General features: G+C 35.1%; 1 protein-coding gene and 1 pseudogene across 4 annotated transcripts in view; both read right to left on the bottom strand.

Moving 5' to 3' along the window:
• Positions 1-15,027, bottom strand: part of LOC144654214 (uncharacterized) — a 95,684-nt gene that overhangs the window by 1,307 nt on the left and 79,350 nt on the right. Inside the window, exon 1 of one of the 3 annotated variants that reach the window (XM_078514319.1) lies at positions 238-3,379. The exons of 1 other annotated variant lie outside the window; for it this stretch is intronic. In XM_078514319.1, coding sequence (XP_078370445.1) covers positions 238-3,365 — 3,128 coding nt within the window. In that variant the 5' untranslated portion in view covers positions 3,366-3,379. Of the gene's footprint in view, positions 1-224; positions 3,380-15,027 lie in introns of those variants that run through there. One more of the 3 variants, XM_078514323.1, reaches the window with a different exon arrangement.
• LOC144654204 (uncharacterized) overlaps positions 1-15,027 on the bottom strand; it is a 56,655-nt pseudogene that overhangs the window by 177 nt on the left and 41,451 nt on the right. The gene's annotated exons all lie outside the window — the stretch shown is intronic.

Below are 15,027 nucleotides of genomic sequence, written 5' to 3'. Positions count from 1 at the left end.
ATCGCTATCCAGTGGATAAGTATAAAAAACATACTATGCTATCCACTGGACAGTGACTTATCCGATGGGTAGCGTTATTCAGCTTTTAAACAATCAAAATTCATATACCCACTTGCTTGACTGCTTACGCTCTAAACGTACCCTGTATGGACAGCATACACACTAAAATGTATACTTCATTCAATACGTACATCAGTGTAAGGCCTAAAAACATGAAAACTCAGCACTTACATTCACTTCTTGAACTTGAAATCAAATGACACATCATCTCCAATCAGCATGAATGGTGCCCACTTTCTCACTTCACGGTATTGTGAATTTCCTCTCATCCATTTCATGGTCTCATGAAGAGACTCACCGGCGCTCTTTCCACGGACCAAGTGTTCATAGAATTGCTTCATGAATTGCATCGTTGCCTTGTCGTCAACAGCCCACAAAGACACCAACACGGAGCGTGCACCAGATCCTAAGAACGCTCGAGCGATTCCAACAACTCCTTCAGCTTTGATTTGCCCGCATCCACTGTGACAACAGCTGAGCACCACCAACTTGGCTCGTAATCGGACTTTTGAGATGTCGGACATTGTCAACAGAAAGTCGTCCTTCTCGTGGTTGGTAGGGGCTAATGCGATATCACCTCTGTCCGCATCACCATGTGCAGCAATATGAACTAGACCCACAGAGTGTATGCTTTGAAGAACCGCTTCCTTCGTGGCTTGCTTTCCAGTAAGAGTTTGAACGTGTAGCATTTGTCCAATCATCTCTACTTCTTGATTGGCAAATGGTAGTCGAGAAATATACGCCTTTCTTCCCTGGAACCTCACTGTGCCAACATCAGGATCGCCTACTACGAGAGCACCAGTGTCACTGTGATAATCCGCTGGGCTGTCTTGGATTAGCTTGAGAGTCGTCAAAGACGGAGCATGGCGGATGATGAACTTTTCTGACAGGTATTCACCACTCTCGTCCATCAAAGCTGCAAATGGCACCTTATACAACGAACGATCAGGAACGATGACTATCTCAGAGCCCACCAAATAATCAGCCACAGGAGCAATGAGCATGTTATGCAACAGCTTAAGAGGTGATTGCTCTCGCCCTCGGGAACTTTCGTCATCGCCATCCTCCTCTATGAGTCGACAGGTTGCAAGGTTCTCTTCCACTTGCGAGTTGCTTGCAAGGGGACCATGCAGAACATTTAGAGAGCGATCTTCGCAATGTTCGCCAACTAAATCAGAAAACATTCTGATGCCCTGGCTTGCTAAGGTATCAATCCAGCTCTGAACAGGTACATCCTGCGAGGCAGTTTTGTGACCAGTACTTGTTACAAGTTCTTTGAGCATCACTTCCCTGCCAAACCTCAATATCCAACAGAAAAGACGTTCGTGTACAAAACAAAATGTTAGACATATGCAGGCTTTCTTTAAGATGAAATTCTCGAAGTCAGTCCATTGAATGGGATCAAAACCACGCAAATGCTGGCAGGAATATTGAGTTGCCATTACCTCTGCTAGTGATCTGGCACGTGCAAGTTCTGAGATTGACAAAGCCGTGTTCACGCATTTTAGTTTCAACAACACGATAACCATTAATCGATAAGGAGCATCATTTTTGTCCGCAAACCCCATCTTGAATTGTTCGCTTTCTCCAATTGATATTCGCATCTCTTCGAGATTCTTTATGCTCGCTGATAGATACGATAGAGCTTTGGGATTATCTTGAGACACCATATATACCACTGCTATGTTGCAGTAGGCCATGCTTTTCCCATGGACGTCTCCCATTTGTTCACAGATTTGAAGTGCTGTTTTAAAAAATTCTAATGCTTTTTGAAATTTTTTCTGAGACAAGTGTAATGATCCTAGTTTGCTGTTTATTTTCATTTCACCCTTTATGTCAGCGGTTTGTCTTGCAATTTCCAAAGCCTGTTCGTAACATTTCCTCGCCTTAGCATATTCGCCCATTGAAGTATGCAAAGTTCCTAGATTACCAATAACACTGCCTTCTTGGTATTTGCTTTCAATTCGTTTTGTGATTGCGAGTGACTTTTCGAGAAACGTTTTGGCCTTAGTCATATCACCAAGAGACTGGTAAACAGTTCCAAGGATACTGTTCATCGCAGCTTCTTGCCTAATGTCTCCTATTTCTTTGCTGATTTGGAGTGCCTCTTCGTAGAACGTTTTCGCTTTTTCAGATTCGCCAATCATTTTTTGTATATTTCCCAAACTGGATAAGATGCCAGCTTCTCTTCCTCTGTTGCCGATTTCTTTAGCGGTTGCAAGGGCTTTTTGGCAAAATTTTACGGCTTCTACATATTCCCCACGATGCTGACAAACAAGTCCCAGGTGATCGTATGCTGCAGTTATTCCCTCGCTGTGGCCAGTTCGAATGTTTATTTCCAGTGCCTTCTTAAAGTACTTGTATGCCGTGTCATAATCACCAATATGTTCGCAGACAGTTCCGAGATTTCCATAGTCGAGTCCTTGCCCTCTTAGGTGATTTGTTTCTATGGAGATAGCAAGTGCTTGTTCGTGACATTTTTTTGCCTTACCAGAGTCTCCAAGAGATTGATAAGCAATACCAAGGTTACAGTATGCTTTACTTTCTCCTCTTCTATCACCAATTTGTTTTTTCATAACAAGCGCCTTTTCCTGACAATTTATTGCCTCCTTATAATTTCCAAGAAAACGGTAAAGTTCACCAAGGTCGCTGTTTTCAGATCCTTCGTTTTCTAGGTCACCAATTTCTTTGTACATTTCAAGTGCCTCCTTGCGATGGTTCTCAGCCTTTTCAAAGTCGTTTAGACTGCGATAAAAATCTCCTAGATCACTTTTTATCACGGCTTCTAATTTTTTATCGCCAACTTCTTGAACAATAGCGAGTGCCTTTTGGTAACATTCTTTCGCTTCTTCATAGTCACCTAGCGACGTGTGGGCTTTAGCGAGGTGTCTGTAATCTAAGCCTTCTCCTATTTTGTCCCCGCTTTTCACGCTTATTTCGAGAGCCTTCATTTGTAATGCTTTTGCTTTTTGAAATTCACGAAGAATGATGCATACTCTCCCAAGTTCGCTACAGGCATCTCCCAGCTCTTTTATCTCATCAGTCTCCTCCAAGAGTGGCATGGCCTGTTCATAGTGTTGTTTTGCCTGTTGGTATTCTTCCATATTCCTATGCAGATTGCCTAGCCAGCGAAGTGATTTTCCTTCTTCTTTCCTGTTGCCAGTTTTTTTCGAAATTTCAAGTTCCTTTAGATAATATTCCTTAGCTTTAGCGTATTCGAAAAGCGACAAGGACAACTCACCTAGTTGGTTAAGAAGCCTCCCTTCCATTTCCTTGTCACCAATTTTGGTTGTCACCATTAACATTTTGTTTACATGCTCTCTTCAGTAGTAATGTACTACACTCTGAGGCAAAAAATTTTTTGCCTTAGAGATTTAGTACATAACTACTATCAGCACTGGATTCCAAAAACTGAAGCCAAATCTGAAACCAAAACTGAAGCCAAATCTGAAAAACTAAATCTGAAAAACTAAATCTGAAGCCAAAGTGAAAAACCTAAACTGAAATCAAATCTCAGAATCAACCCTAGGTCAACCCAAGGTCAACCCAAGGTCAACCCAAGGTCAAAAAATGGAAACCAAACCTTGAAGCCAAATCTATAAACTAAACCTTGATTAAATGATAAAAATAATCTTTGATTATTTTTGACAATATTTAAAAAAAACTTTTTATATATATTTATGACTTTTTTAAAATTATGGTGATTAATATTTTATAGTTCAAGGTTAAACATCTGCATTATTGTCATGGTTTCATAATATTTGGTTCAATACAATAGATTCGAATGTTCTATTGTTTATATTAACTAACCAATCATATTACAATAAACTTTTATACAAACTTTTATATAAACGTTTGTCATAAAATAAACTTTTATTCTCAGAATTGATTCAAGATGCCAAAAATGGTAATAATTTCGATACCCGTGTTTCTAATCTCATTTGCTTATCATAAAAATAAAAATAGGTCTAATAAAAATGCTGATTAAAACGCACTATTAAAAGTTATATAAAATTATAATGTTTTATTATTATATAGAAAAGTTATGTTAGATAAATTTAATTATACTGAAATGTGGGATCTGATGACAACAAATCGTTTGAGCGTTGAACAATGGAATGAATTAGAACGTAAAATCATACTAAAACCATATAAAAAAAAACTAAATAATAACCTTTACCATATCAATAAAATAATTGATAAATTAAGCACTGAGAATAAAATTTTGATTAGTGATAATCAAAGGGAAAAAATAAATAAAATCTATCAATTAATTTTTGTAAATCGTAGTTTTATAAATAAATTTATAACAAAAGACAGAAATATGAAAAAAGAAAGACAAAGACTTATAAGTGTTCGTTATTTGTTAAAGAGGATATTTCAACATCTAAATATTCCAAGTGATTATATTAAAGTTAGTAAACAACAAAAAACACAAGAATTTAATCAAAGATACTGGTCTGAAATTTTATTTGTGTTAGGTGAACAAATATGTGATATTACTGCCAACTAAATTCTTGTTTTTATATTTTGATTTATATATAAATATATTTGTATTTATATTTATATATAAATCCTTCATAGAAATCCAGTTGTTAAATTCATTAGCTATTTCTTTTTATTAGTTTTCTTTACTTGACGGTTTTTTGTACCAGCTATCATAGCTTGAACAGCTGTAGTGCGTTTAAATATGTTGTAAATCCTTAATTGGAATCCAACTGTTGAAGTCATCACTGTATCCTTTCCACTTAACTAAAGCTTGTTTCTTCTTATAATCTCTACGGACCACTTTATCAATTCTGAATACATCCTGTTTTGCTTTTAACAGTTCAGGTTCATAAAAGCTTCCTTGTATGTCTTCATTATTGAGATCTTTCAATTTGAAAGTAATAGGATTAGTGTATTGTATCTTATCGATTGTAAAAATTTCTTCGGTCCAGTTTGGGGTGTACCCTTTATCGAAAATATTTCTTTTATATTTCGATATTCGAACCTTATCACCTATTTTGAATTTCGGTTTCGGTTTTGATGTTTCCATGTCACCGTATAAATTGAAATATACTAAGCCTTCATTCTTTTTCCTCGAGGCTTCTACAGGTGTCATTTTAATGCTTGAGTGTTTGGTATTATTATACTGTTTTAACAGCTTGGGTAGCATATCGAGGTACGTCGTATTACCTTGAGTAGTGAATTGTTTCCACATTCGGGTTTTAATTGTCCTATTCCATCGTTCACAAACACTACTCTTCTCTTCGTTCTCGGTGGAGTATAGTGTTATACCATTCTTTTCCAAAAGCTCCTTCATATTTTTATTGTAATACTCTTTCCCTTTATCAGTCCAAAGATATTGTGGTTTACGCCCCTCTTTGAATATTGTTTTGAATGCTTGAGTTACAGTTTCACCTTTTTTGTCTTTTAGTGGCACTATCCAACCATATTTACTGAAAACATCCAGTACCATGAGAAGATATCTATATCCCTTGTTCCATTTACTAAACTGTTGCATTTCGACCAAATCCGAACACCATATTTCGTCAATATGATTCACAATAACACGCCGTCGAGTAAAGTTACGCTTTATTGGTTTGTGTAGTTCATTAGCTAATTTTTCTTGCCAGTTTTCCCCACCCGACGGCTTTTTACGTTTTTTGGCTTCTTTTTTTTTATTCCCATGCCTACTTTTGCCTTGGTAGCGATAGTGTTTCTTGCAATAGCATGACCCCATTGTCTGTCCTTCCATGGGATAGCATCAAGTGATTTAACCATTTTCCGGTCAGCCTCATTTTTACACTTAACTTGCTTAGCCTTAGGTTTGTTTGCACATACTGAGTAATCCACGTCATGTTGCATGCTCACGGCGTCCGTTTTTCCTGTTGGTTTTTCATATATCTCCAGTATTTTACCTGTTTTTAGATCCCATTTTACCTGTTTTTCAAGAGGATTTCCGGGTCCCGTATATTTATGTCCTGGCATAACAAAACCCTTTTTGGGTGCTACTTTCAGAATAGCTTTATGGATATCGATACCTTTTCCCTTTCTGTAGTAATCAACATTGTCTTTCACTCCTTTGAAAGCTTGCCCAGCTAAAAGTCTAGCCATAGCACCAAAACTTGGTGCTGGGGTAACAAAATTTGAAGCCATGTATGCTATTTTATCAGTTGTAGATGGTCCTTTATAACGAGCAAGAGCTCCACCACTTTGACTTTTGACAAATTTAGTTTTAGTGATTCCACATTCAACACATTTACATTTAAGCATTAAACGTCCATTTTTAGCCATTACAAATTGTTCAGACTCTGGTATACACTCAGTCTGTTTCTTCTGTTTTACACAATATGATTTAACCATTATATATATATTGATTAGATATTAATCACAGTATTTATTCCTCCATTTTCCTGCTTTTTTATCCCAAACGGTTCCAGAGCATGACGGATCTTGATGCTCACTTGGAGATGTCCAGAATTTCTTTGAGAATAATCCGTTTTTCGTGTTGAAGGCACCTTTTGCGATATCTCCCGACCAATACTTTTTAAATAAATCCTTATCACCACCAGTAATACCCATTATGAAGCTTGCAACGTCTTGAGCTTGTTGAAATCCTGGAATCTTTTCGCCGACCTTTTTGTTAATCGTTTCACCAACTCCTCGCCCCTTTTTCTCACTCACAAAACGAGTTTTAGTAATACCACAAGAAACGCATTTCGATTTGAGCATTAAACGATTGTTTTTTGTTCTCACATATTTTTCAGAACCAGGAACTGAATTAGTTTGTATTTTTTCACGTACACAATACGATTTAGTCATTGTATATATATGAGTTATATATTTCTGAAATAATGTTGAATGAATTTTTCATTCTTCATTGTGTAATATATGTCAAACACTTTCAATAAATTATAATACGAATTCCCCTTATTCATTTCGTTGAGAAAGTATAGACAAAAGTATCCGCATGTGGTTGTATTTATGCTCTGGATCTGATTGTTTTGATGTAGCAATGTTAAATTCTTCTTTTTTGCGTGATCGACTATACCTTGAAATGGAGGCATGCCAAAACTATCAAAATAATTGATTACCTTATCTTTTACATAAGTAGCAACCCAATGGCTTCCCCTCATATATGAGGGTTGAAGATTGTATATAAATAATGCTTGTTTATGGTTATGTGGTACAGTCTCGTCTCTCATTAGTACGTTTTTTATTGGTATATTCAAATATGAACACCATTTTATTAGATCAAAATTACTCATGGGAATATTCTTATGGAATTTTGGCTTGTTTACTTTTTGGGTATTAAAATCTTTTTTTTTGGAACAATCAGACCTCCAGATTTGAGGAACCTATTATACTCATTCCATGATCCAATTATTGGAGGACTCCTATAAGATAATATCTCTTTCTTACTTGGTATTCTGATATTTCCCCCATCCTTCTTTGAAGTGTTATCAGTTGTTGATTTGTTAGTTGTTGACCTTCCTGATCTTGTTTTCGTTTTCGGAGCACTAATTCCAATCATTGGAAAACCAATTCGCGGTGCCCCATGACCGACCCTAATGACCTTTCGAATTTGTGTCTTTGAGATGTTTAAATCAGATCCAACACCTAACTTCTTAGCCTTATTCAATTTATTGATTTGTCGTTGAGTTAGCATTAAACTGTCATTGCCAGTCATATCTGAATTGCTTAAGCGAATAGTGATCTCACTTTTATTTCTATGAGCAGTCAAAAGCTTCCTTCGCTGTCCTTCTGACAGATTCACTTTATGAGAGTGATAAGTTGTCATTACTTGTATATATATTATATGTTATATAATTTCTTGTTTATAAAACGTATACAAAATAGAATGGTTTATACATAATATTCAATTGATTGATTTATACAATAACCAGCTCATTCCCCACCTTGTCAATGACGATTGTCTCATCATAAAGAACGATGGCATGGACGTTGAAAGGACTATCTCCCGCACTATTAGCGTTTAGTTTATATCTGAAGATCAACTGCTTTGGGTCTCTAGTTACTCGCTCTGCTTGATATGATAAATCAAAAAAGATAATAGGATAAAGAGAGTTGTAATTTGCCAAGTTGAGTTGTGTACCGCTGTTGTAATCATTCTTTCTCATACCATAAGACATCAAATCATTGAAGATCCTAACTTTGGACTCACTATCATATTCGGTCTCAGGATAAAACACTCCGTTGCCGTATTCCAATCGGCATGTTGTCAAATAACTACCATTCCCACGGTCAAGATTGATATTGTAGGTATCAAATTCATAGGGATTTTCATCTGCATTGTTTGATTTAGCTCGTTGTAGATATACAAAGATAGCCTTAACATTATCAATACTGGATGAGATCTGGAAGAATCCACTGCTATTCGTTGGTGCGGAAACCTCATACATTTCGCGCATATACGTCCAAGTGTTCTTTACCAAGAAGGAACTAACAAACTTATCATATAGGCTGTCCTTTGGAGTCAATTTTGGGACCCATAGAAGGAATCTATTAAGGACCACTCGACCATCAGCTACATCATCGGCCTTTTGAAGTAATTCGGCGTCATTCTGTAACTGTATATTGAACTGGAGTTGCATTGGGAGTAACATTCGACCTTCCAGCTCTTCAAAGAAACTGTAACGATTTAGAGGTATAACAACATTGACATCATTGAGACCTGTCGTCAAAAGTCGCCTAGCCTCAAACCCTGCATTCTGATTAGCATTTGCTATCCTATGGTCGGTATCTAGATACCAAAGACTATTTTTTGCTACTGAGCGACTAAAATCGTCACTATATTCGAGGAGGTTCTTAACGAAAGTAACTTTATGGAGATTATCGGTATCATAAACGATTTTTCCTGCTGATTTAATCATCATGTGGGCAATCAATGAATGTGCTCCATTAATAACTGTGATACGATTTGCCCCCGTTGTTGCTCCATCAGCTAACATTTGCACCTGGAATTGCACCTCGAAATACGCATTATACCAATCGTAGAATGAACTTCTATCGTTAATCGTGAACTTATAGCCGTTTTTAAGTTGGTGCTGACCGTTAGCTGGGACTCGAATAACATCATCGAGTTGATATCGAACCAACTCGGACCTCTGTAAGTATTCGCTTGTTCTAAAAGACATATATTATTATGTTACATAATTTTGCAATTATGTACCAATTTTTTTAATCATTTTATTCATTTTACTCAACGCCTTCTTTTTACACCTGATCCTGATATTAATCTATTGATGATCATATCAGTACTTTCATTTTTCTGTTGGTGTCTGACAGGTGAGGCATTTACTTTCTGTAAGATTGGGGATAGTGCCTTTTGCTCTGCATTCCCCTTCCTCATATTCCTAAGCCTTTCCATTATAAGGTCTCCGGCTTTTTCTGATGCCCTTTTACCCAGTTTATCACCTGCATGAGAAATACCTGATTTTATTGCCTTCTTACCTAAGGGCTTGACAATTTTTTTAACAACAGACGACATAACACTCTTCATCGGTTTGAAAATGTTATCAACGATAATCCCTGACCCTTTGTGCTTATATACAAATTTACCAAATTTTGGATGGTAAAACCTCTTGAATTCATATGGTTTCATTATATACTATTATGTTATATTATTCTATCCTTTTCAAAATTAATGAAAAAGACGTATCCGCTCCATTCAGGTTAATTAACCGTCTCTTCCCATCTGTGATGTATATTCGAATGCTACTTATCTGTTGCTTATTAACCGGGTTATATGTGACCCTACGAGGCTCGATTGTAAACGAATAACTCGGCTGTAGTACGCTGGTCGAAAAAGTATAAATGATATCCGACTCTTCGCCATCGACTAAAGAAGTATTGACTAGATCGCAATGTACATTTAATATATCGGTATCTTGGCTTAGATTTGGGACTCTTGGACCAATATTAACCGCATCCTTTAATACCTTTTTATCAAACCCTATAAGGTCGTTGAAATTGCTATGCGTCAAATCAAGTTGATAATTTTGAGATAAAGTGATTGTGACTCGGAATGTTGTTGAATCAAAATCAATAGAGATGGGATATATAGGGTTATCATCATCTCCCGTCTTAGTAATCTCTTTAATATATTCATCAAATTCAGAATAATTCCAAACACCTGCAGGGAAAGTTATGTCTTCAAATTTATTCCCATTATCTGAACTATATTTAATCAGCTGATTACCATATGAGGGATTTACATTAAACCATGTAAATGACATGTTAATAATACGATTGAGACCTATCATATATTGGTAATTGCTATCCAATGTTATAGGCCTGTTGAATTTAGTTGTAAAATTTTGAGGAGTGTTATTCCCTTGATTTTTAACACTATATGATGATAATACTAACTCACGATCCATATATATAATACAGTTACATAAATTAGACTTTAAAGTACAGATTATATATCTGTTTATATTGTTGTTTATTTATAGTAGACCTTTTTAAAAGTGTGTCTAATATAGCGACTCCCATATTTCGCATTTTAACTGATGTGTTTCCTGCGTTTATTGAACCGATGATCAATTCCAATTTTTTGAGAAGCTGTTTTACATCGTTAAAAAATATAACATTTCCACCTTTCTGTTTTTTTCGAATACCAGAACCTTTTATCGTTTTGGCTTTACTTTCGTAATGTTTTATGTAGTCATTTAATGCAACTCTTGCATTGTTTATTCTCTTATTTTTAATCTGTCTTTCCGCTTCAGATATAGTTCCCCTATTATATTCTTTAGTAACATTCGCCTTGAAACCTTTCAATTGTCTCCGTTTATATTTGGCTTTCTCTAAAATCTTATTAAGATAGTTCTTGGTTTTCTTTGGTGTCATTTCAGGCTGATCTAATTTCATTTGCACTACATCATAATCGTCGATACCAACGTCTTCTAGTATTTCACTTACTTCATCATCAGCATCTAAAGCATAATCAATTTCATCCTCATCGTATTCAGGAGGTAATTCATCTTCATATTCAGGAAAATATTGGGGATCAACATAAATCTCCTTATTTCCTTCTAAAAGATCTTTTAAAGATTCTTCATATGTTGGTGGTTTCGGTACAATCTGTTTTTCATTTTGTGGCATTACAGGCTCATCAAATAAATTATCTACGTCCATATCCTCAAAAGGATCAACTTCAGGATAGTAATCTGGAGCTTCCAGTTCACCTCTCATCCCCATTTTTGACACGCTTTTTGGGTACTTTTGCTATCTGCAAATTACTTTTAATTACATCATCTAATTTACTTGTCACTGGTTTGAATACCTTCGAAAATGACTCTTGGCTTGTCTGCTGACCGATATTATTTTGTGTGATTGCATTTTTAACATAATTGATTTTATCGCCCAAATCAGATTTACTCTTTGCAAGCTCTTTCCATCTAAGTAAACTCATTTTATTTTATATTATTACGTTACATAAAAAATGAAAATTGAATATAAAAATCAACATTTAACATAGCGTTTAACACCTTGATGTACACCGTGTTGAACACCTTGTTGAACTGAAAATAATATACCCATATAATATAATGAGAATACCGAATTATGACACTGAAGACGATATGGCCTCAAACTTTAGACAACTATACGATTTCATGCCAAATCAATGTTTCCGGATGCTGGTTTCTTCTCCATCGGGTGGGGGTAAAACAAACCTTTTACTTGATATGATATACCGGCTATTATTTTATGATAAAATATATCTTTATGGGAAAAATCTTCGAGCAATCCAAATATCAACATCTTTTCAATACCTTTGAACCCATTAGTCAAGAGGCTGGTTATTCTGTTATTGAAGCAAGTAATGATAAAATAATACCCCTTGATAAAATATCAGATGAAGGCCCAAAAAATAGTCATCTTTGACGATTATCTCAATACGGGATCAAAAAATGATAGCGAAATACGCAACTATTTTACAAATTCAAGAAATAAAAATTGCAGTTGCATTTATTTATCTCAAAGCTACTATAATACCGATAAAACAATCAGATTAAATTGTACTCATCACTCTATTTTCGAATTCCCATCTAATAATGAACAAGGAATGATTTGCAGAGAACTTGGAATCAGTACCAAAACGAGCTATCTCAAAGCAACTGCAGACCCATTTAGCTTTTTATATATTGATAAGCCACGAAAATTCGTAACTAAGAATTTCAATGAAAAAATATAATATAATATAACTGATTGATATAATATGAGTTACTCAAACGGTTTATTACAATCAAATAACACTAATATTACACCAATTAAAGGGCCTCGAGGTGAAAAGGGTGACCCAGGAGTCGGCTTTGATGTTACGCCTGAAGGTAATTTCAATTTGAACAAAAAGAGAGTAATAGGGCTAAAAACGCCTGATGACGTTGCGATCGATGATTCAATTGAAAATTATTCAAGGGATCTCGAGACGGCCGTAAATAAACGATATCTTAACCAATTCTTCCTTAAAAAGAACAGAAATGAAACAGTGTTTGATTGTGCCGGCCTTTCATTGCAAAATACCGAAGTGTATTATCCAAGTTTATATAACGATCGATCTGTACCAAACGTAGGCTATGTTAGTGTTGAGGATAACAAAGTAAGGACTGAAATTGATACCAAACTTGCTACTAAGGCTGACAAATCGTACGCTGATAATACATATTTAACGAAGAAATCAGGAGGTGTCTTAGCTCAAAGCCTTCAAAACAAAGCAGACAAATCGTACGTTGATAACAGTTTTTTAAAGAAGGTCGTAGGACGCGTTTTGACTCAAAAAATTCAAAGCAAGCTTGATATTCACGGTAGTAACATGATGCAGGCAAATCTCCATATGGGTGGGTATAATATAACCCATCTAAAAAACCCAACCAATGATACAGACGCTGTAAACAAAAAATATATGCTTGATCATGTTGATAGCAGTCATATAACTTCCGTTGGCCAAGAAAACACGTTTGCCCATATAATGGCCGATAGTATCAATCAATTAAGCGAGGAAGATGATATAAAGTTAGGCAGTTTAATCGATCATCCGAATTCATACCATAAGATCAATACGAAAGTTGTAGACAGTAAGCTGGTACTTGACAGCAATAAAGGATACTACTCAAGCAGATTAGGTATCAATGTATATAGTTTACCAATCAATCGATACACAATGGTTTTCGAGCTATTTTTTCCAGCTGAAATAGATCATGATAGTCTAGATATCGATATTGTATCATCAATCGACAACATCGACAAATCAACTACGCGAGTTTATGATGGATATAGTCGAACAATAGCACAAATTAATAAATATCAGCAACATCCTAATAATTATCTCTATGTTGATATCGTTTTAAAGATGAAATCAGGGAACGCATATGTCCCAAAATTACAAACATATATCGTGATTTATGGAATAAAAGGTTATCAGAGTAACGTTGATCCTAGGATATACGATCAGCTATATTATGTTGAAAATGATAGAATAGCTTTCAATGCATCGATTGATATGAAAACAAAGGCTATTTATGGTATTAAACCAGCTACTACTAATGACCAAGCTGTTAATTTTGAACAGTTAAAAAATTTTCGGGACAATTTGAAGTCTGATCTTGAATTAAAAATGGATAAAAAAAGAAACATCAGCTATTACCATAAAATTTTCGAGTATTTTTATGATCTAACAGATCCATCTGAATTCATCATGTCAGATAGTAACGGTGCTGTAGTGTCTGGATTAAATGGCAATCTTGTCTTTAATCCCACAAAATTGTTATCAGATTTTGATCCAAAAAAGGGCTTTATGAGTGGTTTCGAAATTAATTTAAATGAAAATGTCACTGAATCCGATGACTGGACTATATATATGGTATTTAAATATGACTATAAATCCGCTGAAAGAATTAAAATTAACTTCGACAATGTTAGTAGTTTTTCCTATCCATGGGTGAAAGTAGAGTCTAATAAGTTATCACTCGATTATGATTTAGATGTATCTTATGAGCAAATTAGAGCTGGTTATATAGGTAAATATTTGAATCTCTGGTATACTAAAATAGGTAATCAATTTAGAATAGGTATTTGTAACAACGGCATTAGTCTCGATAAAATTTTCTCGGGGTATACGCTGAATGCATCTAGCCTTCAAATTTCTTCAGGTTACTATATACAAAGAATCGGTTTTAGTAAAAATACATACCCGATAAATGGGCCCATCTATCATAAAATTCAATTTTTAGATAAAACATACGATGTATTCTTTGAATAAATTATCTAACTCCAACGATTTTATCTAATTCACTTATATGAAAACAGTGAAATTGGTTAGCAATATTATTGATTCTATTGATAGATTAATTCAAAACATAAGGAAGCTGTATTACACAATAAAGAACAAGCGCAATGGTAAAATAACAAAATGATAAAGCAAAAAAATCATATATAACTAATATATATGACTAAACATCGAAAATGCATATTTACATGGAACCATATATCAAGCGAACTGACTGAAGAACAAATTATAGAATTGAAAGCTTATTATCAAACATATCATCGAAAATGTTGGGCTTATAAGCAGGCTGTTAAACGTTTCAAAAAATGGAAATTATTAGGGAATTCATTGTCTATTCTCTTTGCATCCGGCTCCATTTCATCAAGTATTGCTACAGGAGGTGTTAGTTTGGTTGCAATTAGTACAATAGCGCTTTTAATACAAGGCTGGATGCATCATCAAAATCTCGATTTAAAAATTCAAAATAGTACATATGCATATCAGAGCTACCAGCATTTACTCAACTCAATTAAAAACACGATGAGATGCGGTGATTACAATCCGTCTAGCGTCATAATTTCAATGAAGAACATTGACGATTATGTGACGGATACCTGTCCGATAATCGACAAGTACCTACGAAAATATGATAAGAAATTTATTGGATGATCCGATTTATTTCGCCAAAATTT

This window comes from Oculina patagonica, chromosome 1 (genome assembly GCF_052425735.1).
Source record: "Oculina patagonica isolate OP01 chromosome 1, crgOcupat, whole genome shotgun sequence".
Lineage (NCBI taxonomy): Eukaryota > Metazoa > Cnidaria > Anthozoa > Scleractinia > Oculinidae > Oculina > Oculina patagonica.
The sequence above is the reverse complement of the archived record's forward strand: the minus strand, read 5'-3'. Positions and strand labels throughout refer to the sequence as shown.